Source organism: Homalodisca vitripennis, chromosome 2 (assembly GCF_021130785.1).
Source record: "Homalodisca vitripennis isolate AUS2020 chromosome 2, UT_GWSS_2.1, whole genome shotgun sequence".
Lineage (NCBI taxonomy): Eukaryota > Metazoa > Arthropoda > Insecta > Hemiptera > Cicadellidae > Homalodisca > Homalodisca vitripennis.
Window position 1 is genome coordinate 81,428,204 of NC_060208.1, and position 25,473 is coordinate 81,453,676.

At 31.5% G+C, this 25,473-nt stretch overlaps 1 protein-coding gene and 1 long non-coding RNA gene across 4 annotated transcripts; both read right to left on the minus strand.

The window, feature by feature from the left end:
* Positions 1-4,326: 4,326 nt before the first annotated feature.
* LOC124354260 (zinc metalloproteinase nas-12-like) lies at positions 4,327-15,641 on the minus strand. 3 transcript variants are annotated; one of them, XM_046804586.1, is made up of 6 exons: positions 15,554-15,641; positions 12,878-12,997; positions 8,828-8,963; positions 8,093-8,304; positions 5,729-5,844; positions 4,327-4,613 (listed from the first exon to the last, which is right to left on the minus strand). In XM_046804586.1, exons 1-5 carry the CDS (start codon positions 15,636-15,638, stop codon positions 5,783-5,785), a joined length of 615 nt encoding a protein of 204 aa, XP_046660542.1. In that variant the 5' UTR covers positions 15,639-15,641; the 3' UTR covers positions 4,327-4,613; positions 5,729-5,782. The 3 variants fall into 3 exon arrangements, with proteins under 3 accessions (XP_046660542.1, XP_046660544.1, XP_046660543.1); XM_046804588.1 differs by lacking the exon at positions 15,554-15,641 and adding an exon at positions 13,468-13,667; XM_046804587.1 differs by lacking the exon at positions 5,729-5,844.
* A 2,672-nt stretch (positions 15,642-18,313) lies between these two features.
* On the minus strand, positions 18,314-23,726 carry LOC124356286. The gene is made up of 3 exons (XR_006921842.1): positions 23,677-23,726; positions 19,979-20,068; positions 18,314-18,588 (listed from the first exon to the last, which is right to left on the minus strand). It is a non-coding gene; the product is annotated as an uncharacterized LOC124356286 (long non-coding RNA).
* Between the last annotated feature and the right edge of the window lie 1,747 nt (positions 23,727-25,473).

Here is a 25,473-nt window from a genome sequence, read left to right on the forward strand (position 1 = left end):
TCCTATCTTTGATATTAAATTATTCCTCTATGTACAGTATTTTATTTTTAAAATGCTAAAACAAACCATTAGAAGCTAGGCAAAGAAGCAGAAACTAGTCTTTAACAATATAGCAACAAAAAACCGATTTTTATAATTAACTACGAAGTTTAGGTGTTGTACATGTTGCGACATGGTATACATTCATAGATAAAACATATCCTTTACAATAGGGGCCTCTATCACTTCTATGTAAGAGTGAAGGATGCACTATCATTATCACCTGCGCTTATAAGCAGAAACGTAACTGCGATAATTAGTTTTTATCAGTCTTATGTTACTAAAGGCTGTTTCACATTACTGGTAGAGCACCCTTAACTGTAATATTTATTGTAATTATTTCAAATGTTTTTACTTCACAAATATTTGTAAAAGATTTAATTTCTAAATCTTTTTTGAATTATTTGATGTATTGTTATACTATAAGTTGTTACAGGTTCACATTTTTTAAACATGAAATGTTTTCTCAATAGCTTGAAATGTTCTGAGGAAGTTATTTTTCAAAGACTGTCGATACACATCCATACTGTATAGTTTTCATATGGCAAATGTTTATGATTAAAACTGATTTTTTGACATTTTGTCTTTGTTTTAATTTATACCTTACAAAACATTGTTGCATTTCTTCAATTGAAAAAAAATGGTAAAATAATATGTGAAATGTTTAGTTAGTAAGAGGTAGTTGAATACAACTCACTGGATTTTGATTCCTAAAATGAAAGGTTTTTTGTCGTATACGAGGTGTGTTGAAAAAGGAATGAAAATATATAGTTTCATGCGTTTGAAGGGTCTGATTGTCAAGTTTTTATTTATTATATTGGTGCTCATGCTCCTGAAGTAAAATAACATTTCCAGCTGTATTCATTGTTTACTTTTTAAGTGGCTGCTGCTAAGGTTAGACTTGTTTTATTAACTCATTTTTATGATTATCCTTGGTCAAAGAATTATCATTATATTTTGCGTGAAAAATGAAATAAAGTGTAACAAAATGCAGGAAATGTTAATAAAGACCTATGGTAAGTCTGCTGTGAGTAAAACAATGGTTTACTGGCGGTATTAATGTTTCAAAGATGCCCTTGAAGACATTGAAAATGACAAATGCTCCGGACACCAATGAAAACATGAAAAAGTGGAAGAAATGGTTATGAACGATCGCCATATTATGATTATAGAAGTCTCTGATGATGTTGGCATATCAGTTGGCTCATTCCATGACATTTTTTTCTAATGTTTTGGGAATGAAACGGGTAGGAGTAAAATTTGTTAAAAAATTGTTTAATTTTGAACAAAAACAGCAGCAAATGGAAGTTGCTCAGGAGTCACTAAATTAAGTCAACGACCATGTAGAATTACTGAAACATGTTATAACAAATTATGAGACCTGAGTTTACAGATATGACGTCGAAACTAAGACACAATCATCCCAGTGGAGGCATACTGGGTCGACAAGTGCAGTCAAACGTGAAGGTTATACTCAATGTGTTCTTCGATTTTAATAGATCTAAGACATACCTCCCTTCTAAACACACTGAATTAAGTTATTTTGCTTATAATAGTTATGTAAGAGTTAATTTTGCTAGATCTTGTTGATCTTTTGTGTATGAACTTCATGTTCAAGTAATAATAATAATAGTCAATAAATAATTTATTCATCATTAATTATATTAAAGAATATTGTCAAGGTATATTGTTAAAGATAAATTATAATCATTAACAAATTTTAAAATAATGTACATAATGATTTCTTCACCATAGGAGGAAACTAGTGACTCATAAAAATCTGTTATCTAAAAAGCTATAATTAAAAAATGTATCAGTAGAACAGAAAAGGCTTTATATAAACAATTTATAAACCATATTTTTTATTTACACAAACCTTATGTTCTTAATAAAGGAGACAGTTGTCATAAATGAAACCAGTCTCATCTGAGATGTATCAAAATAGCAGTTTAACATACAATAACATAAAACAACTCTTTATAAAAAACAAGATGAATTTGTGTCTTAAAATAAAAGTTGTTTTTGATGAATCCAATATATGTGTAATGTGCAGGTAATGTAATCTTCTTATTATCCAAAAGCCTTATTTTGCGAAATGGATGATTTACCTCAAATGGATGTCATGAGCGAGCAGAAGAATAATAAAGTTTACTAAAAGACTCCACAGATATTTTTTTTATGATAAAATAAAAAACTTTTGTACAATTTTGTATATAAATCTGACTATATGAGAGTTTTAGGCAATATAGATCACTATTTACTATAGATCTAAGAACTTTATAGGGATATTTACTACTCCTCTCAGTATATTATTATTTGAGTAATACTGATTCAATTTTATTTTAATCAATTGAATACCACGTTTTTGCTAGTTTATAAGTAAGTTTTAATTGAGATATAATTACTCTAAATACTCAGGTGTACTGATAAGATGTGTCAATAGTACAAAATAAAAGTTGCTAATACATTACAATCTAGAATAAAAAAGATCCCAATAACTGAAACTTGAGCTATTTAGAATTATTTATATGAACACTTTGCATTGTTTCCTTGATATTTTACTTAAAAAACTTCAATATAGCAATGGAATATTGCACTTCAATTCTTTACTTAATAACTTATGTAATAAGCATTCAAAAGCTTTTCACAAATCAACAGAATATTTTTAATTTTAATTTTCCCTGGTCTATTTAAGATTAAGCCAACCATAAAACCTAATGTAGTTGAACAATTTCTCTTAAAGCCATATTGATATAAGAGATACTTGTGGTGATAGAAGCAGTATATTTGACTGACAAATTTCTAAACTTGTACCTAAAATTAGGATAATAGAAATATAATGACAATATATTAGTTATGTTTAACATCTATTTTAAGGTTATTTTCTTTCTTCAATCAGCTTCTTCTTCAACATTCTCTAAACGAACACTATATTAAAGAGATGAGAGAAATAAAAATTGTGTCTATTCTATGTTTGTGATTTAAATTGTTTTACTATAATTGGAATAAGCTGAGCTAAAATCATACACTGCAGTTGGATTGCTTGCTGGCCAAAATTACCGAAAAGTGAATAAACTCTCCTAGCCATCATCCGACTGAGAAGGCGCACATACACTGTCTTTACTGTCTTGCACCCAATTTATTTTATATAAAACCAATTCACCAAAGTTTTTGTGCTGCTCATGAGTATTCAAATTAATCAATTTGAAACTGCAAGGAATCCGAAAGTTTTATTAAAATAATAGGATATAATTAAATGATAGACTTCACATTGTTTATCTTTCCTTTGGGGTCCTGAGACTTGGGAGAAAATACTTATTATTAGTAGACTTTGCAAACACTTATCAATGTTTGTTGAAAACCAAATTTAGAACTCTGGAAATCCTATCTAACTGCTCATAGTATGGATAGTCGATTATTGTTGTTTAAATTAATATCTTCTAAAATATAAGACTGAGATAGCTTCAACTGTATTTTGACAAATAAAACAAATAAAGTAAGGATTATACTGATTAAGTGAAGGAATATGATAGAAATCAGGAGTGGAAGTGCGGACTTAGTAGTTTGAGTAAAGTTACAATAGGATATAGAAATAGGATCAAGTTTTTCCGGACTGGGCTGAAATAGGTTTTTTTATTCTCTGCCCTTATAAGCAATTTTGAAGTAATAGAACTGCAAAAAACAAGAATATCCAGTTGTGTAGCATAGTACATAAAGAAAATATAATTTTGTTTTTAGAATAAAGGAAATTATAAATACTAAATTTGCATTTGGGAAACTGAAAATTTATGTTCTGTTAATTCCGTGCTATTACTTGGTTTGTATCTGACAAAAACCTTTTTACATCTCAAAACACAAGATGTAACTTCTTAATCTTATTTTATTGTAAAAATATGAAGGCTTCAACTTAAACTACTTAACTAACTAATATCACATACTTAAGAGGTTTTACTCAAGTTTTGGTAAGGTAAGCCACCAATCAGCTCTGATTTATTTTCCTAAAATATATTTCTAAGTCAAGATAAATTCTCCTCCTGTGCGCTTCACCCAATAACTTTAAGTATTTATTTTTTGCTTTATTTGAATGTTATTAATTGATCAATAATAATTTAGTTACTGCTTACTAGGACCTGAAAAATGAAGATTTTGGTTGAATCTGCTTAATGAACTTCACTCAGTGACTATAGAGACTATATGGGAGCTGTGGCTAATTTGTAGCTAACCTCATATAATATAAATTATAAAGGTAATAAAAATTATCCACCCAAAGACAACAATAAACCGATCAAGAAAGAATATAAAACGCTGGTTTATTAAAAAATTATAGAAGTAACCTACTCATCCCCGTCGCTTATATCGTCATCATCACTGAATGAATTGGAGAAGTTCCGTGGATCGCTGGCATATTTCGGCCCTTTGCGCCAGCACAGTGGATCGGTTTTGGCGAAGTCATAGAAGGTGGCACATGTATTATGTTCCTCACAGTAGCTCTTCCGCCCACAGTAGAGATGGTTCAGTTTGTGTAAATCGAGCTCAGACAGAGTCACATTTTGACGTCCTAGCCTCACTGTATTCTGGTACAGACGTAACATTCGATAATTGACCTTTACACTCAGAAGTTATTATTGCAGCCTTTGCCCAATTTTTGCCCCCACTAACAATGCTAAAACTAAACAATATTATTTCATCATAAAATAGTATTTGATTAAAATAAAGTGCAAATTTTAAAACTAATAAACCTACATAATTGCCTAGAACAGTTTTATTGTGATAAATGTTGTGCACAAAATGATCTGCTTATAACAGTTGGAATAAATAAAACTCTCCATATTAAGGAAAAATATTTGACAATATTTTTTTAAAATTGCCCTGGAATTTGGGATCAATGAATAAAATTACTATGTCAAGATTTACGCAGGCGTCCAGAGTTGTGTTGTTGATTATTGTATTCACCTTGGGGCTGTAATCTCTTCTCTCAAAGCATGTTTATTACTAATCCTGTGTTAGTTAACACATAAACCATATAATATTCTTGCCAATTTTTGATAAGAGATTCAGACCGGTCGTGTAATTCACTGCCTATATTGTAGGGCTTCATCACTCCCTCTGATCATATTTGTTTCAAATTTTAGCCTTGGTGTAGAAATCAATCTATAAAATTGTTATGTGAAGTTTTGTCAAGATTAAACTAATATGACCCATTACTTAATAAGTACTCATAATATTTTTTAAAATGCAGCTCTGTCCCTTTGATTTAATAAGTAACTTAGGTTTCATATTTGCAAGAGAAAAGATTTTGGAAATATTTGTAAAAATCTGACAAAAAATATAGCTCTATAGTTCAAAGAAATGGACACAAAATTTTCGTAGTATGTGAAATGATCACATCTACATTTATAAGTAAAATTTCTATTACTATAGTTCATTAAGAATCTTGTAGCAATATTTCTCCCAGTGCTATTTTTCATATTATAGGAATATATCGTTATTAATCTGGTGTCTTTCTCCACAATAGTGTCTTTCCCAACACAAGTAGATCAGAAAAGAAAACTATGGCATATATTGGCATTTATCTTGTTCATATCCCTGTAGGGTCATGACCATGTTGAAGCTATCTCTCATAAAATATCAGAGAGGAGAAAGAAAACATACTTAGTCTTCTCAAAACAAGTATAGGTCTCATACTTACACCTTTGTGAACCCTAAGCTGAGAGGTTGGGTAATGCATTACACTGTATAGGTCTTATGGAAACCCAGAAGGAAAATAGGATCCCTTTACTCTTGTGTACCGTGGTCTGGCAGCCACTGAAAGAATCATTAGAATATTCAAATCCCTGGTGGGGTGACACCAAAATAACCAAATATTGTCTAATTAATTTTATTTAAACAAAACGTTTGCATTATAAATGGAATAAATTATGAACTTCAATGTATTTACAGAGTGTCAACAGGATGAAGATGGGATATCTACGCCACACATGGCACGTCACATTACTTTAAGGATCTCATTATGTGGAGTGTTAGGACAGATTTTAAAAGAAGGGTTATGTTGATGGGGTCTTCAAGAGCCAGCTGTAGAGAAACTACATTGCGTTTTACTCATAAGATCAATGTTAACCATCAGGTACTTTTATGCTCTTATTTATTATTGTAGCATTATGGAATATTTCTCATTTTTAACATATAATTAATACGCATCTATGTGTCTATTTAGATTTTCTTAATAGTTTATACATTTTGAGTAGGTATTCAAACTATGAAATACAAATAATTTTAATTTTTTTCAAAATAACCTATAGAAAAATAAAAAAAGTAAAAAGCGTTTGGATGTGAAATAATTATTCCTTTGAAAAGAGACCACCCAGACTAAAGATTACGTTGTAAAAATGTATGAAGTTCAACACTGTTCTTATTAGGCTACAATCAAGATGACCACTAGTACAGCCAGCTCTTAAGGTGGTGTAATAAATTTTTGATAGGGAAAATATTTTTTTATTTTAAATTTATAGCCCTTGAAGATAACAACCATGAGGTTATAAAAAGTATAATAAAATTGTATTACTCCACAAGAAACTACAGGCATTTAAAGTAGAAAGTTAGGTAATTTTGTAATAGGTCCAAATAAAAAAACAGCTGAAAGAAAACTGAATATTTTATAGTTCAGTACATATTTGATTTATAGTTTCAGTGAGTAACCTGCTTTTTTATTCATTTATGGTTTATAAAAACTAAGACTTTTAGTCTGATATAATTTCATAAAATTAGTTGATTTTTAATAATGTTGTTCTTTAAAAAATTGTATAAATAAGATTCCCTTACGTCGTTTTCTAAATACTTTTTGAAATGTCTGTCTGATGTAAAAACTATGTTAGCAATCGAACTAGTTAGATTATAAACGCCGGTTTGAGCTTTTTTGTCTGAGTTATGAGATTTGCATCTCAAAATGTTCCTGGTGTGGTTTGTTGTCTTAAAGACTAGGTTATCGCCATGAGATTTAAGGTCATTTTTACTATACTATATAATATGTACTTGTCTTGTTTTTCATTTTATGTTTTATTATCAGATAGTGTTTTGTTATTCTTTTTCTCTGAACAGATAACGTCGTTGCACCAGGAACTGGAATCATGTAGTGTCAGTTGTCATGTCTTCTTCCAGTTGCGGTGTTTTATCTACTTAGTATTCGTGTATAAAAAGTCTATAAACGTTGTTTTTTTTTCATTGTTATTTATTTATTCGTTTTGTTTTGTGCTGTGTTCGTAAATTTTAAAATATGATGACGCCAGATGGATAATCCTTGCTTTTAATACTTGTTAAGCTGATGCAAGAAGATGATGTACTAGAAGTTGAAACTAGAGTAGTGTTAATGACTACAGCTTGAACTGTTTGACGAAGGTACGTGTTATTGTTATTAGCTATATTTTACTAAATTAGAACACTGTTTCAGGATTGGAATCCATGCACCTATAAAAAATCTTAATACATAATGCTAATCAAGCACATGCAATATATGGTGATAAACTTGTACAAAATCATAAATGTTTTGGTAAAGGTTTTCTCTATATTTGGTAATAATATAGTTGAAACAGTATTTAATTTAAAATTTAAAATATAAGTTTTAAACGGTTTTAACAATTACACTATATTTTTAGAATTTTATGTTAGAAAAATAATGAAGAAACCTCACAGCTAGACATCATATTTTCAATCGAAACATAGATTGCTAATCAACTTGTCCACAGCATTTTTTATATGCGTAATTGAATTAATATAATTTTACTAGGTTTGGTTGTGATTAGAAACGGTTAGCCTTTGGTCTGCTGTGTGATATTCTAAATAAAATTACCAATGGCTGCCTTCTTGAATATTTTTAATAAACGGGGCTGCCTAAAGAATTTGTCGTCTTCTATCATTCTTTTGATTTACAAAAACAGGAGAGGTTTTCCTTCTTTTTACTCTTATTCCGCCAATTCCCTTGATCCAATTCCAATAACGAACAATGTTTTCCTTTTTTTTACAATATTTTTCAACACTAGTACGTGTGAATCCTACTCACACTGAGGTGGTATGTAGATGTAACAATCTCTGTCAGGCCTCTGGTGTTCGTGGTGGAGGCCCATGGCATGAACCATCTCATGCAGGACGGTGTTCTCGAGTCTTAGAGGAACCTTTAGCTTCTCTTGTACACAGAAAGTTCCTAGTTTGATCTGCTGTTGTCCACCGACTCGGTTGATCTTCGAGGAACAAAATACTTTGTTGGGTGAATCTCTGCACAGTCCACAGATTACTTTTTCAATCAGTTAAAATATCACCAACCATCATTTAAGCTAAGAATACAACTTCTTATATATTTTTAATATTTATGTGAATTTGGTTTTTTGCAAAATACAATAATGCAAATTTTTCTTTGGATCCAATTATAAGGTGGCAGTCAATTTTGCTTCAAATACCTACCACTACACATGTAGTGATCAAAACAGTATTATCTACGTTTTGTATGACCTCATCTATCAGCATTAATCAATACTGGTATTGGTTTAATCAATACAAATATAAAACTGTAACCTTCAAGTATAACAAATTCAAAAATTCAAAACCATTCCAAAACTCGCTTAAAAAGCCTTTTGTCGTCTAAAGTGTTTTGTCGTGTAGAGGAGTTCATGGTGAGTTGCTGGGGCGTTTAATTCTTAAAGTTGCATGCACACACCTTACAATCTACTTCTTGTGTTCAAAAATGTTTAAAATCCAACCGAAAACCGACCTCACCACATTAATACGTGGCTGAGCGTACCTGTGGTGTACGAAGGATATGTAGTCTTTCACGTTGTCATCAAAGCTAAAGGGGATACGTTGCAGCCATTGCATACAGACATCCAAACTGTTGAAGTAGTGGATCACATGATTGATAGCGTGCACCATTTCTGGAGCTGTTAGATAAGAAATTGTTATTTTACTTGTTTTGTTAATTTACCTGTTTTCAGTATTATCAACCAAAAATAAAAAGCTACCTTGACAAAAATTAAAAAGAACTATTCCAGCTTATCTTGAATATAGAAATGTGCCTAACGCTGCTTAGATATAAGACAGAACTCTGAGCCCTCTGTAAATTTTATTACTAATTAATTTAAATTATCTTAAAAGTGGTTGATTTAACATTTATAGATAATAACTACCTTTGGAAATATAATTGTGTAGTCATATGGTAGATTATACACGAATTAACAAGAGAAATTGCTTTTACTCCACAAATTAAAAGAGACTTTTTGTAAATTTCAGTGTGGTCATGTATTCACATAAATGTTTTTTACTTGTAGGAAAGAAAAAAACGTTGAAATCCAGCAATTTAGCTTTGTTAGGGCTAAAATGAATAGAGCTTAATTAATCAGTTGTTAAATAGTATTTAAATTACTGGAGTTTGTCTCATTATAACCTGGTCTTACTAAAATAACATTTTATAGGCCTATGCAAAGTATTTTGCGATATTTTGAGATTATTTTGATCAAGGCAAGCACAAAGTGTCTTATAAACATGAATGGAAAATAGACATTTACTTGAACATTTATAATTTACAAGGTACTATCATATTTTCATTTTTATACATATTTTAAAATACATTTACTATTTGAACATATCCTGAAATTTGTTGTTAATATTAAGACAGGTACTTTTAAACACGAAGGAATTTAATTTATTTTACATTTAAAATAAAATCCTTACAATCCGAACAGCTATTCTAAATTATAATGCCTGACATTAAATCATTTCTTATCTACAGTAAACGAACCAATTCAAACGTAGTTTTATAACTTTGGACGTGTTCATCTGGAATAAAAACAAACCCACAGTCATTAATTCTGTATATAAACATAAAATGACCGAAGCGGACTTGGAATGTCTCAACATAGAAAATTACACAGTGAGGTCGTTTTTTTCTCGTAAAGGTGCTCTTGGTGGTGGGGTTATAATTTTGGCTCAAAAAAATATTACTAGCAAAATTGTCTTGATCCCCGAGGTACAGGAAATGGTAACAGAAAAAGAGTATGAATGTTGTGTAACAGAATTTAAAATTGGGAATTATTTTTTTGTTTTGGCTTGTATATATCGGTCCCCTGACTATTGTTATGTAAACTCTTTTCTGAACAAATTGGAAACCCTCATTGATACTCTTTGCAATAAATACGTCAATGTCATAATTACCGGAGATCTAAACATAAATGTGTTAAAAAAAAGATAATATTTACTATAAGTTTTGCAATATTCTTAAAATGTACAATATGGATTACAAAATAGATTTTCCAACTAGAGTAACTCACAATTCAAAGTCAGCCATAGATAATTTTATTACAAATATTAAAAGTAATAAGTTATTAGCAGGTGGTTTAGTAACCAAAATTGCGGATCACGATGCTCAATATCTTAAAATAATGGACATTCACAGTAGTCATAGAAATAACACAAAAACAGTATGTAGAAAGTTTGATAAATGTAATTATGAATTATTTTTCAAATATCTCAAAGCTGAAGAGTGGTTGGAAGTCTATCAGGCCCCTGTAGAAAACAAATATGACATATTTCATAACACATTTTTCTATTATTTTGATGTAAGTTTCCCAAAAGTAACAGTTACAGAAAAACCATTCAAAACTCAAAATTGGTTAACAAATGATCTGAGGAATAAAAAAAAACTGAATTAGTGGAACTAGAAAAAATGTTTAGATCCTCAAAAAACTTAAGTCTTAAACCAATCATTAATAAAAAAAGGAGATCACTGAATCAAGATATTGCCAGCACACAAAAAAATATTATGAGTAACAAAATTTTAAGATCCTCAAATAAAGCCAAAACCACTTGGAGTATAGTTAACTCATATTTGAGAGAATCACAACAGAAAATTAAGAACATAACACTGCGCAAAGAAGGGTTGCTAATCAGTAATCCAAGAGCAATTTGTGAATTTTTTAATGATTTCTTTATAAATATAGTTGACAAATTAATAGTACCAAATATAAAGCCACAAAAGATTAGTCAAGCCCAACAAAACATCAATTACAATATGAAAAATACATTTTCCTTCAAACCAGTAACTGAAAAAGAAGTAGAAAAGATCGTTCTCTCTTTTGAAAATAAGTACTCTGCCGGTGTAGATGAAATTCCAATGACAGTAATTAAAGGTTTAGTAGAATTCATCAAGAAACCTTTAACACATTTAATTAACTCTTCTCTTATTTCGGGACATTTTCCCTCAAAATTAAAAATATCGAAAGTCATCCCAATCTTTAAAAAAGATGATATAAAAGAAGTTTCTTGTTATAGACCAGTGTCGATTCTACCCTCCTTCTCAAAAATCTTTGAACGTATTGTTTACAATCAATTACTTAAATTTTTAGAATCAAATAAATTATTAGATGAAGAACAGCATGGGTTTTTACCAGGCAAATCAACTATTACAGCAAGTATAGAATTCATTGAAAATATTATAAATTCAGTTGATGCCAGAAAAAAAGTTATAGGTATTTTCCTTGATTTATCACGTGCCTTTGACAGTGTATCCCATGTGCTGTTGTTAAACAAACTTAAAAATTTAGGAATAGTAAAAAAGAACTAAATTGGTTTACTTCCTATCTTAACAATAGGCAACAATACGTGGAAACACAGTTCACAGAAAATATCAAGGGCAACACTTATTTAAGGAAGGTCGTCTCAGCCCAGCAAACAATCAAGTATGGCGTTCCCCAAGGCTCAATATTGGGACCCCTACTTTTTATTTGTTATCTTGGAGGGATAACCAAAAATATTAATCAAAGTAAAATGTGTATATATGCAGATGACACTAATATGGTAGTAACGGGCAATTCGAACGAAGAGATAGAGATTTCTGCTTATATTGAGCTAGCAGCCATTGAAGAATTCTTAAAAAATCATAATCTGTTATTGAATTCAAAAAAATCCAATTTCATAATGTTCTCGACAAAACAAAATCGGCACAAAATTCAACCATCACTTATAATTGGCAATGATCTCATAACACAAGAAAATTGTACCAAATTTTTAGGTTTAATCATAGATGAACACCTTTCTTGGAATAAACATGTTAACAATGTATTAAATAAAATATCATCTGGAATCTACGCCTTACGGCGTATGTCAAAGATATGCAACCAAAGTGCTCTAAAAAAAATTTACTACGCACTCATTCATTCACATTTAGCATATGGAATAAGTATCTATGGAGCAACATCCAAACAAAATCTTGACAAGATACTAAAAATGCAAAAAAAAGCAGTTAGAATAATATTAAACCTAAACAGACGAGACTCAGTAAAACACCTGTTTAGTGAGCTCAAAATTCCAACAATTTATAGTCTTTATGTTACGGAGGTCATTAAATATGTTAAAAGTAATTCTACAAAATTTTTAACAGTAAAGCATGACTACAATACACGTAATAAAATCAGCACTGACAAACATAACTTGACATTCTATGAAATGAAAATAGAATATATGGGGAAAAAATGTTTTAACTGTTTACCCAAAGAAATAAAACATTACAATGCCAAAATGTTTGATAGTGAAGTAAAAAAATATTTCACAAATAGAGCTTTATACTCAATTGGAGAATTATTATCAAACAATTAGCAGAAAACTGCTTAAAAAATGATCGTAAATGTTAGTGTTAGTTTTAATATAAGTTTTAGTATTAGTTTTAGATTTTTATAGTTATTGACGCTATTCATGTACAGTTGTTGATGTTTACATTTAACGTAGCTCAATGTATGTTTTGGAATAAAGAAAATTCTCTCTCTCTCTCTATATACGATTCAATCAACTAATCGAGTCTTACTGAGGAATGGGTCGAGATCGTAATATATCACACCGTGGGTCCATGATTCGTTTTTAAGGCGCCCATAGAAGACATCATCTGCCCATCCGAAAGAGTAGTTGGAATAGTTTTGCTGCTGAGCTAGAACAGGAGAAAGGTCAGATTGTATATGAGATTAACTGAGGACGGAACTAATATTTTAGAATATCACTTCAATGTCCACATAATGTTATTTTCAACTGTTGACAGTTAAGTAGTCTTTGTTTCTCTAACAGAGCAGAACATACAGTTTTATAGATTCTCCTCATGTTGACAGATTAAATGACTTAGAGGTCGAGGTCTAACCGTACCTCAACGTTCTCGATATTGCCCCTCATAAACTTTATAAAATAAATGCTTTATGAAAAAAATCCATTTATAAATTCACATCAGGTTCTATTCTATTCACATACAAATCCTTAAAGATATTCTATTTGTAATTGTTAAACCGCAGTACAATATCTTTTCTCGGAACTAAAATACTCAATTTTGTTAAAAACTAAAAATCTACGATAAAGAATATTTTTGAAAATAATTCAATGCAGTAAGAATGTCTATTATACAATACATACCTTTGTATACCGCTTGCATTTGTAGCGATTTAAAAAGTTTTGCATAGTTCTCAAATCATGTGACCATTTAAAATTCTAACATGAACATCACATTTATAAATAAAAAGTAGATTCATATGTTCTCCATCTCTTTGTCAGTCATTGGCATGTCAACATGGAAGCGGTTTTGATATTTTTTTATTCTCTTTTAAGCCTCAGCTCTTGGCTATGCTGTCTTGTATTTGGCCACTGTGGCTATTATTCCTATCATATTGGGCCTCCCCGAGATTTGAACCTGTGATCTATCGGTTAGAGAGCCGTGACTGTATCGACTTGTCTACGGAGGAGGACACCAACCTATATACACTCGCACACAATTTCCTGCTGAACATCTGGGACATCGTAGGCATATTCTTTTTTAATATAATATACCTAAGTTTGGAATAAAGAAAATTCTCTCTCTCTCTCTCTATACATACGATTCAATCAACTAATCGAGTCTTACTGAGGAATGGGTCGAGATCGTAATATATCACACCGTGGGTCCATGATTCGTTTTTAAGGCGTTTTAAGGCGTTTTTAAGGTCATACATATACTTCTATTTTTAGGTTTTGCCCGTGAAAGAGCACTTCTGGTTCCAACGAATTATATTTTCCTCAGATGAGTTTGCTTTCTTACCCTGACCAAGAACGTTGTTTACTGCGCTCGTTTGTTTCCTCAAATTGTAGCCACAGACCGAATGGTTCGTTGAGTCATATTAGTGCCCGGTTCCTTCGTTTTCTCCTTCAGCTACAGTAAATTTCCCATGTTGACAAAGGAAACTAATTTCAGGTAGGCTATCTAACATAAACTTGATTGGATTCGTTACTGCTGCTATCTACAGGAAAGGTTGCAAAATACTAATACTGTATCATAATTATTTGAAGCAAACTAGGAGATTGTATTTTGCTCATGGAATACCAAATTTATGAGAAAATATTTTAGCAAATTAATGTTTCTGAACATTATGCTTTATTCTTATATTTATGCAGTGTACATACCGAATTTCCATTAAATCTGCCAACTATAATTCGTGTGATTGAGTAACAAAAAATTCAAACATAAATGATTAAAGTAAAAAATTTAATGGAATTTAAATACTAAATCTTCCAATTGCTACATTATAAAGTCAAATTAGACATTCATACGGCACTAAAACATCAAATAGCTGTCTTCTAACTGGTGTGTTAAGTATACGATTAACTGTTCAACATAATATCTGTTTCAGTATATGAGGAACGTTTTATGTAGACCACAAAAAGGAGGTTACTGGTTATAAGTTTATATTCTTGGACAACAGTAGGTACAAAAACAACAAGATATTAAACAATAATAGAGTTTGCACTTTTAATTTACGACCCTACATTGTTCGTAACTCTTTTAACCGTTTTATATCTGTTAACGTCACAGAAACAGTAACAGTGACAGGTTTTAGGGTAACTAATAAGTATAATATAGTCTACGAAAGAACGGTAATGGTCGTCACAATTTTAAAAAGTTCTCTTGTAAGAAGAATACAGATTTATTTTCGAATTTAATTATACATTTACGACCAAGCCTCATAATGTAAATTTATTTGGTTAACAGTAATTTAGTTGGAGTAAATACATCCCTAGAATATAAATTCAATAAATAAAAAAAATTATTAACAAAAAATACGTAACAGAGTGATTTTTGGAAAGTACAGAAAACTCACCATTTTTCACTCATCATATTAACTAATTAACAACATTAATTGCTTTAAAATTGGGGTTCAGTTAAAAAAAGTGTTCTCCTAATACTATATGACCTCAAATAAGGGCATAACAGTGTTTGAGGTTTAACATCTTTTTATGGGTCAAGATGGCCGCCAGTATAGGTTCCTCTGAAAGGAAATAGTACATTAAGTTATTGAGTCATAGAGGGTTTCTAAAACGTTCATGTCAATTTATTGTCAGTCAATGATTTAGACAAAACCATAAACTAGTGTTCATCCGTGAAATTTGGAAACCGTTGATACTTTCTAAAGAATTTGTTGCTTTTAAATCTGTACATCTGCAATAGTAATTAAACATTATGGAAACTTACGAAAAACTGGGATTGCGAAAATTGCCAGCTTAAATACGCTGAAAAAGAACTTCTCCAAGAAAGCTATTGCAAAGCTTTTCACCATGGTCTCTTATGACAAACTACAATAGAGAAGTATCACAATGCAATTAACATACCTCATTAAAAGCCCTTTGTGCGTTTAAAATCGGTAAAAATAGATCTTTGTTTTGCTAATGGCTTTCAAATATATGATTCACAATTGGTGTAAGCTATATAATTGATGTAATTACTTAGTATGTTCAATTTAACATTTACAGAGTAAAGTCAACCAAATATTTTTCAAACTTTTCTGATTAATCTCAATAACATGATTGAATATTGGAAACCAATTTTCCTGAAATTTGGTTTATTTTTTTAGTGCTAGTTGTGTTATCACCTATCTGGTCAGTCATGAGCAAGATCGTGTAGTTGTAGATTGTTCTGATTAGACTCGCCAACATTGACAACTGTATACCACTCAGAGTGTTATATCATCAGTTACACGATGCTATAGCGTACGAAATTGATATGTGTGTGATAAAATACGTCGTTAATATATTAAGATATGTTACTCAAGTATACAGCAACTTGTAAGTGCTCCGAATATTGAATAGGATTTGAGCAATGATTTAAATTTCCATACCTTGACCACCCCTCTGCTAGCTGATTTCATGCCAGGAAATTATTTTCATTTTACGATAAATTTGATAGATTGTACAGCACTGCCAATAAATTAAATGGTGACTTTTATTAGAATAAATTACGAGATTTAAAATGAACCAGCTATACAGTTAACAAATTTCTGTAAAGAACTAGCTAGATAAACTTTGTTACTTGTGAGTGAAGATATTTATCAACTTATTTAAGAATCTTGTAGAGAGGTATTTTCTGAAAAAAAATACCCCAAATGTAAATAATATGAAAATTTTTCTAAATCTGTAATTTCCTTGCGATCTAATTGTTTATATGTATTTAGAGATTTTTGAGTACATACAGAGTGTTTCGCGAGAGGTTGGTGCAACTTCAGGATATGATAGTAGACACAAAAACAAGCAAAAAAAGTACATATGAACGTATGTACTATCTTTCTTAGTTTAGTGTCTGTTTGTGAAATCAAAAGTGTTTTTCATTTAAAGAATCTTATCTCAGAACCATTTGGAGCAAATAACATGAAATTTAGTAGGTATGTTAAAGGGAAAATTACAAAAAACACCTATTATCACTTTTCATTTCAAAATGGCGGCATTACAAATGCGGTTTTCTCTGCAATCCGTGTACATCCCCAATATCATGATAATTATGTGTAGTGCAATGAACATTATTCCCCAAAACAAAACCAAAGGGAAACATATAAGTTTTTGTTTCTTATCTATTGAACATAAAGTGAATTTTAATGCAAATCACTAAATAATTGATTACGTTTAAACATTTCCTTAAGAAAGCTTTATGTTGGAATAATGGTCAAACCTCCTACTGGATAAAACAGCCAGCCTTCTGATATAATATTAATTCGTCAGAAGTTGTTGTAGATCAATAAGAATAATGTTGCTAGGTAGCATTAGTCTACACAATGTTATAATTTATTTATCGATATAAATTATGTAACTCCCATATTCTTATCGCAACATTGTATGTCGTTCCTTTTTTGTAGTAATGTAATAAGTTTAAAGATAAGTTTTCTAATTTTGATAAGATTGTTTATATCGTAATTTATAATTAATTATAAAAACAAACTTCATTTTGTTAATCACGTTAGTGTGTTTAGCTTCTTGGCAGGAGATGATATTGCACTCTTTTCACACAAAGTATGGGTTTTCACTGCCCAATTTTGGGCTGCGGTGAATTTAGTGACAAGGCCTAATCTCAAATCAAATTTTTTTCTGCTCCTTATCAAATAACCACTCTATTTAAAGCAATTTTCTTTGCGGTACTACTTGAATACAAACAGACATTATTTTTCTTACGGATTATATTGCCAAAGATAAAAGTCTACAAGTATTATTAATATTGCAATTATTTCAAATATTCCAAAATCATAGGCACACGAAACCTATAACTTACCTAGAGTGAGACTTGTGCTTGACCAAAATGAAAAAAGGTAATTGTTGACTAAATTAAGCACTAATCTTAAACCTATAAAGACGAATCTCAGTACAACTATCTATAGAAAACGTAATATAAACCATGCCATTGAAATGCCTTCTGTATACCGTCTATTACTGTCTTGGTATTTTTGCACATTATATCAAAATTGCCTCTTTGGTTGTGTGTCATTGCTGGACACTGTATAATGCTCGGAAAATATTATCTTGTACATCTGTAGTAAATAACATTATAAAAAAGTTAATTTTCTCAAAGAACTCCTTTTTCTGGTAAAAATTCAGTATTAAATCCAAATACATATTAATTACTCTATATATGAATGCATGCGAAGGAAGAATCTACCTGTATTTGCACCTTTATTTAGATATATTTAGAAAAAATAATGAGTACGTATATGAATTTATGGATAGGAAGATTTTAAACAAAGTCCACTGAATTCTTGTCCGCCAGTTAGAATACTAAAAATAGTATTCTTTTTTTTAGTATACTATAAAAACACTAGTTTATTTAGTATACTAAAAACTAGTTTCACACAGTGTGAAAATACCATACTATATTTAGATCAGCATTATTAGGGTTCTATAACTTTATACATTATAATAAGTAAATTATAATAAATTGACGTTTAAGAAATAAATAAAGAATACTTTTTCATGCTTGTGTGACATTGGGTAGGAAACATCACTGTGTTAATTTTAAACACAAATATATTCTTACTAAAATATAAATACAATACTGCTGAAAGTATTCAGGAAATCTGTCCGTTATTTGTTATCTTTATTGTGTTTTCCTACAGCCATGCTGTATAATATGTAGTTTCTGAAAACTGGTAATAGAATATGATGTCATTGTGTTGGTGTGGTGACACTTTACACACCCTACGTCAAGAACTGGACGAAAATCATCATCATGGACATGGAGAATGCGGCAACCTAGCAAAAAAATAATTCTTTTAAATTATGAATTATTATAATGCAAGTTCTCAGTATCTAAAAAACAGCCGTTATTATAATTAAGATACGGCCTTTGTTATAATAAAGTATCTCATAAATTGTTAAATATTATTTGTAATTGTACAGTCTAGAAACCTCTGTTGTGCACTTCATCTATTGATATGCTCCTAATGTTTTTTCAGACTTCATTTTAATGAGCATCTCATGTTCAAAGCATTAACAGTAATTGTTATTGCTCCAATCTAAAAAAGAACCGAATTTAATATATAGGTATCCCTTACTGCTCAATTGGAAAAAGTAGATTTCACATGTGGCCATCATCTATAAATATAAAATTGAGTTCTCAATATTAGTTTAGAATTTATTTTGTACAGCAGTGATGGCGCAATAATTCTGTGTTGGCATCTTAATATAATTTTAACACTTTCAAACATTTGAAAATCTATAATCTTGAAATCTCATTTAAATATTGTGATAAGAGTATTTATTTCTTTGTAAGAATGTGGACTAGATTTAGTTACATTTAATAAGAAATTATGTTTACAAATATATTACCATATAAAGGTTCAATCATATACTTCCATAATTATATAATTATATTTTGTTCTAAACAAACTCTTGGAGCAATTCACGATTGCACAGATTCGTAGACAAAATACATAACACTTCAATACACACAATACACATGCTGATGTACACTACGTACTACGTAAGTATACTAAATTAAACCTTCTACAATGATGTAAAATAATCGAGAATCTGTAATGTACGGACAATATGTAACGAAACAACGCGAAAATACTATAAAGAGTACCAACACAGATATATTCATTTTCGTTGCTCTTTGCATGAAAAAACCAGTGAAAATGATTAGTACAATCATAAAATAATAATAATAAAATATAATTTGAGTACTGACAATGAATAATGTATCATTTTACTAGCCAAGTCAAGTTTCGATACATAATATGGGGTTCAGGAATGATGATTTGTCCTAAAATAAGATTAGCACAGACTTCTGGGCTGCTTGTGTTATCTCATCGTTGAACGAACCTTCTGAAAGCGGCCTTGTGGAAGAACATTGTTAGGCTGAGTATATTGGTTGTAAGTATTACTTAAAATTAATGTAACTGATCCCAAGAATTTCTCTTCTTCGTATCCTAACCGGGTATCTGAGTCGTTTCCGAGAGTTTCTACTAGAAGAAAGTATGTCTCATCAATATTTAATCAACGTGGCTTAGTTAGTAATGAGTGTAATTACACTTTAACGAATAAAGGCGTACTTCATACTGCAGAGTAATATTTTATGTGTAGCCGTACGTAACAGCTAGTAATGTATATAAGTACGTCTACAACAACTTATACTTACATCGGTGATGAGGGAGTTGTCAAACGTGAACAAGTCCATTCCTGCCAGGTGAACTGGAGTGTGAGCCAGTTCCAGCATGAAAACCTCCAACTATACATTGAAAGTTTTTAATAAAAAGGAATTAAAATAAATGAGAATAAAAATTACAGCAATTTAGTTTTTTTATATATGAAAAATTAATTCATCTACATCTAGAGATGTATAATGCTTTGTACACAGCTGTTAATAATGTAAAAATCTGCAATCAAACAAATTAAGCGCTTTGATCTAAGATTATGTATCCTTCCCGTGGGTAAGAGAGAATAAGCATTCAACCATTAAAATAGCCGTAACTCCTTCATTTTTAACGGATTTAACAAATAGTATTGGATCTGTCATCAAGTTTCCAACAAAACATTATTCGTAAAACTAACATTCTCTAAGTTATATAATTTTAATAGCTTTTAAACACTACCATTATGAAATGGAGAGGGGTATTTCTTATTAATTTAAGTTGTTGATAATGTCTCTTTCACAGCACATTTGCCCTTTTGGTAGCATTTAAGGAAACTATCTTCATTACTTCGAAAACACCTCACCCAAAAAAACACACAAAAAACTATTCTAACACAATACTTTTTTTATAGTGTGTTGTCTATATCGTACCAAGAGGTACGCCATTTCATTTCAATACGGCGCTGATAAAACGAAACATAATTCGTATCTCCGTTATTTATGGACCTAGAGAAAAAAATTAAACGTGATGTGGAATGTATATGCATATCTTAAAATTCTTGTAACGAACAATCTTTTGTATCTCTGAGGATCTAATATATATACAACCGCATGTGTAACTGACTGACTGACTGACTCACTCACTCACGTTATACTAATTCTAACCTACTTCCAGATGAGTTAGAGACTTGAAATTTGGTACACAGATAGCTTTCCACGTGTAACCACCAGGAAAATCCCGAAAAGTGAGAATTTTTCATTTTCAACCCCTCAAAAAAATTCCCAAAAAATCGCGCATTCTTCACCCCTGCAGGCATTTTTTTTGTAAGCCCGATAGCGGGCGAACCGTTGGAGCTAGCTCGGATCTGACGGAAAATTCATGGTCAGGAATGAAGTGAACTACAAAAAAAGGTCTAATGACTTTTTGCTCTATCTTCCATGGTTAAGCGACAAAACGCTCGAACATTTGAAATTCCAGAGATTTTTTTTCGATAAAAAATAATGTTTTTCAAGCCCGATAGCGGCCGAACCGTTGGTCGTAGCTCAAATCTGATTGACCCATCAAATTAGCAAATTGCGCGATCTACAGAAAAGGTCCAGTAATCTTTTGCCCTATCTCGATTGGTTTGGCCGAAAAACGTGATTATGTACAATTTTGTTGTAACTTTTACGCGAAACTTTTGTTTTTGGGGTCGATAGCGGCGAAACCATTGGTCGGAGGTCAAAAATAAGACTAACGTTTTATTTAGGAAATAAGATGACCTACAAAAAAGGTCCAGTGACTTTTTACTATATTTCCCTTAGTTTGACCGCAAAAACGCGATTAAGTGAAAATATTGGACATTTTCGCCTAAAAATTTACATTCCCGGGCTTGAATAGCGGCTAAACGGTTGGTCGTAACTCAAAACAAATTTTTAAACGGGATTTAGGAAATCACGTGATCTACAGAAAAGGTTCAGTGACTTCGGGAGTTGGCTGAGCGTTAGCTAAGCGTCAATAGTAGATAGGGACAGAGGAATATTTTATTATGTTCACAGACACAATACCCTCTAAAAAAGGCCTAAGTGTGTCATTAACCCTCCGGTAATAATATACCCCCCCACCCCGGGGAATTCCTGGTATGACTGATAACCTCCTGTAACATTCAACCCCCTGATGTGTTAACCCCCCTGGTAACATTAAACCCCCCCAGGGAATTTCCTGCCATGACCTCATGTCCGAATTTTACCAGTCACCAAATCTCTTAACCCCCCCCCTGGGAAGATCCTGGTATGACCAGATAACCCCCTGGAGACTTATCCCCCGGTAACGTTAACCCCCCCTGGGAATTTGTTCATATGACCAGACAATATCCTGACGAAATTAAACCCCCTCTTGTCTTAACCTCCTTAACATTAATCACCCACCCAGGGAATTTCTCGCCTTGACTAGATAGTCTCCTGGTGATATTAAACCCCCTGTTCGACTTAAAATACTGCCTTGAGGTCGGTTTTTATTATGTTTATACTAAACAATTCAAGATAGCTGACCCGTGCAGACTTTTCTCCCGAGCTCATTTCTGGCTAAACCATTAGGTCGTAGATCAGATCTGAGGGCACAATCGAAAGACAAAATTAAATTTCCAACAAGAAAGGTCCAGTCACTTTTTGTCGTATCTCTAACGGTTTAAAACCGCAAAATGCCCTCAAAGTCAAAAGTTTTTACGAATCCGGAAAAAAAATCTATGAAAAAAGGTCAATTTTTAAATCCCTTGTCATTTACTTAATGTCCGGACTTAACAGTCACCGAATTCCGCTTATCCCCGAATTTGCAAGCGTTTACTTTGGGGGCCTGGGGGCGTAGCCCCAGCGAGCCGAAGGCGAGTTTTAAAGATACGATTACAGGTAAATCCCAGAAGAAGTAAGAAGTAACATTTAATTTGTTACACGATCTATTCACTTCTTCCGGCTGAGCCGAAACAACTACTTTAATGTTCAGACACAACTTAACGAAGTGAGATCAAACATATTGAATTTATAGCCTGTTAACACGTCATATTATTCCTGAAGTTATGGTAAGCTCTCATAAAACTGTGTTACGTCACATACTATGCGAGAAACAAAAATAAATATTAATTAATTTAGTTTATCCCATCGTCTACTCGAGCGTAGAACAGGCCTGATTCCTCACTGATCATTCAAAACCTTCTCTAAAAGCAACTTGTTTTCCAGCTCTATCTTATGTTTAGTACAAGTTATAAAATATTCCTCAAATCTCATTTATCTCTGAATTTATTTTTAAATGTCATAGAGTTTTCTAATAAAATTGTACCGTTTTACTGGCACATGAGGGGTTAGCTTTGAAATTTAAATTTTTGTGAAGGTTCAAAAAGGAAAAGAAAATCTTCTGAATTAAATAAAGTTCAAACTAAAATAAAACTTCTTCTTGAAAATAATAAATTACTGGATTTAAAATTGAAATAAAAACTTCTTGATGACTTTTAAGTTCAAACTTGTAATATATTCGTCACTCAAAAATGTACAAAGTTCTTACAGCTTGTCTTTTATTCAATTTTCAAAATTCAAAATCTTTCACACTCTAATCTGATCTGACAATTCTTCACTTTAATTTATCTTCAAAATTCAATTTTATTTTGTTACTAATTTTCTTTACTTTACTTTAACTATTACTTCTTTTTAGTGTTAGAATATATACTATATTACTTCTTTTCAGTGTTAAAGAAATAAAATATTACTTCTTTTCAGTGTTAGAGAAATAAAATTGCTGAAGGCATCTGTAACAACCACAAAACTCTTTTAGTATTTTTACATAAAATTTTATATACATGTGCTCACTGCACCAACAAGTTTTATATTGCACAGATCAAAAGGACAAGTTCCTAAATTCCCATTAAATTTAATTTTTACAATATTTCCTTCCCCAAAATTAATTAAAATAATTAAGAATGAATATTGACTGGACTCCAGTTAAAAAGTTCACTTACCCGCAGGTTCGATGACGATTAGCAAAAATAACTCTAAGCACTTTCAAACACTATACTCGTTACTACTACTTCCGATCGACTGAGACGGGAGGTACGGCACGTCTACCTCCCCCACCTCTCAATTTCGTTATCAAACACTCCCATCTGCGATGCGTGCCTCGCTGATAGAAGCCTCTTTTGTACTGTCCAGTCCTTATCATTCTTCTGGGCCTACTCCTTCCACCGGTAATCCAGTTACCCCAGAATTACAATTTAATACAATCGGTACAAAATATTCCATATATACTCTTCTCCTACATTACCTTAATATGTAATATTCTTCATCTTGTTGATATAAATGTATACTACTCACCGTTTATCATATATCGCATATATTTACTTATGAATCATCCGTAGACAAAGCATTTATTCAGCCTAACAAGATAGTTGACTTCCTCCCTTTTCTGCCTATCAAGTGAATGTACTTAAAATTATCCTTAAGTACTATGGTCCTCTTGATAAACTCCATATTTTGGTCACTTCCGATGATTTTACAACTTTTGAAAATATTAGTGTATGGTTCTTCATTAATATTGAATCTGTAATCAGCATTTTCGGGAGGCAGATGTATCGATTTGCTATTAACAGGGTAGCTCGGTGGCTGAGACTAGTATGTCATTAGCATTTCATAAACGTCAGCTCCACGTTACTTAATTGGATGCCGCTAAGGTATATGAAATGTGATACTCTTTGGGGAAGTATGAGCGCTACATATCCACTCCTAATACTCCTATTGTCTATGATAATTAGGAGTGTCTGAAGAAACAGGTGGATGTCACGAGTATGCTTTCACCCTCCGCTTTCAGCTCACTCAAGCCATAACGCTCACTCAAGCCTTGAAGCTCACTCAAAACCATGAAGCTCACTCAAGCCATGAAGTTACAACACAGTTGTTGGTGCCTGCATTCATCCGGACCATATATAAAAAACCTGCCCTGTACCTATTGAATTAGTCTTGTTTGAAGCAGAATGTTGCAAATCCCTTCGAGGAATTCCCTCGTTATCTAGATTTATGGTAAAGAGGCCCAGACTTTTATTGCAATGTAGTAGCAGCTGTTCTACAATAACGTTTTAAGTAATAAATACAATTTAAAATAATTTTAATAAAAAAAGGTACCGTATTGGTTAAAAGAATTATTTTGATGGATTGATTAGCAGCTTTTTGCTAATTTCCACTTCATAGAGCATTATAGATTGATATAAGAATAATTAGTTTCTTAATTGTATTAATTAATTAAGAGTAATTTCATTGAAAATAATAAAAACAAGCAGTTACCAGCGGCTTTGCACGCATTCAATTTTGACACCATGAGGATATTTTTATAAATTGCGCACCAAACAATCCTGAGAGAAGTAATAATTACTAAAAGATATTCTAATATCTTGATTTATTTTAGAATTATGTTCAAAGATGAGGCTCTGAAGTGGGAGAGTGAGACTGTTGTATATAAGTAACCGTTAAACATCTCAAATTTCTCTAAATATCTTGAACTTATCTGCAATATTTCATGATATTTTAATAAACAGCTCCAACGATTTCAGTAACAATTTATAAATTTTAGGTCAGTGTGAAGAGGAGGACAGGCCAAATATGTCTTAAGAGAGAAGTAGTATGGAAGCGTATTTTCTACGTCGCCCCAAAGAGACCTTAACCCATTTAGTAAATTATTCATTCCAAAAAGGAGTGTTTCCCTCTCTCCTGGAAAATTGCTAAAGTTATTCCTATTTTTAAGAAAGACGACCCAGCTTTAATTACTA

Bases quoted from the DNA above. Each gene is read 5' to 3' on its own strand.
- LOC124354260 (XM_046804586.1), bottom strand. From the start codon at position 15,638: ATGGTGAAAAGCTTTGCAATAGCTTTCTTGGAGAAGTTCTTTTTCAGC. The intron at 8,305-8,827 runs GTACGCTCAGCC...TGGACTGTGCAG, and splicing joins ATATCCTTCGTACACCACAG to AGATTCACCCAACAAAGTAT. The intron at 5,845-8,092 runs GTGAGTAGGATT...TGATTCTTTCAG, and splicing joins CATCTACATACCACCTCAGT to TGGCTGCCAGACCACGGTAC.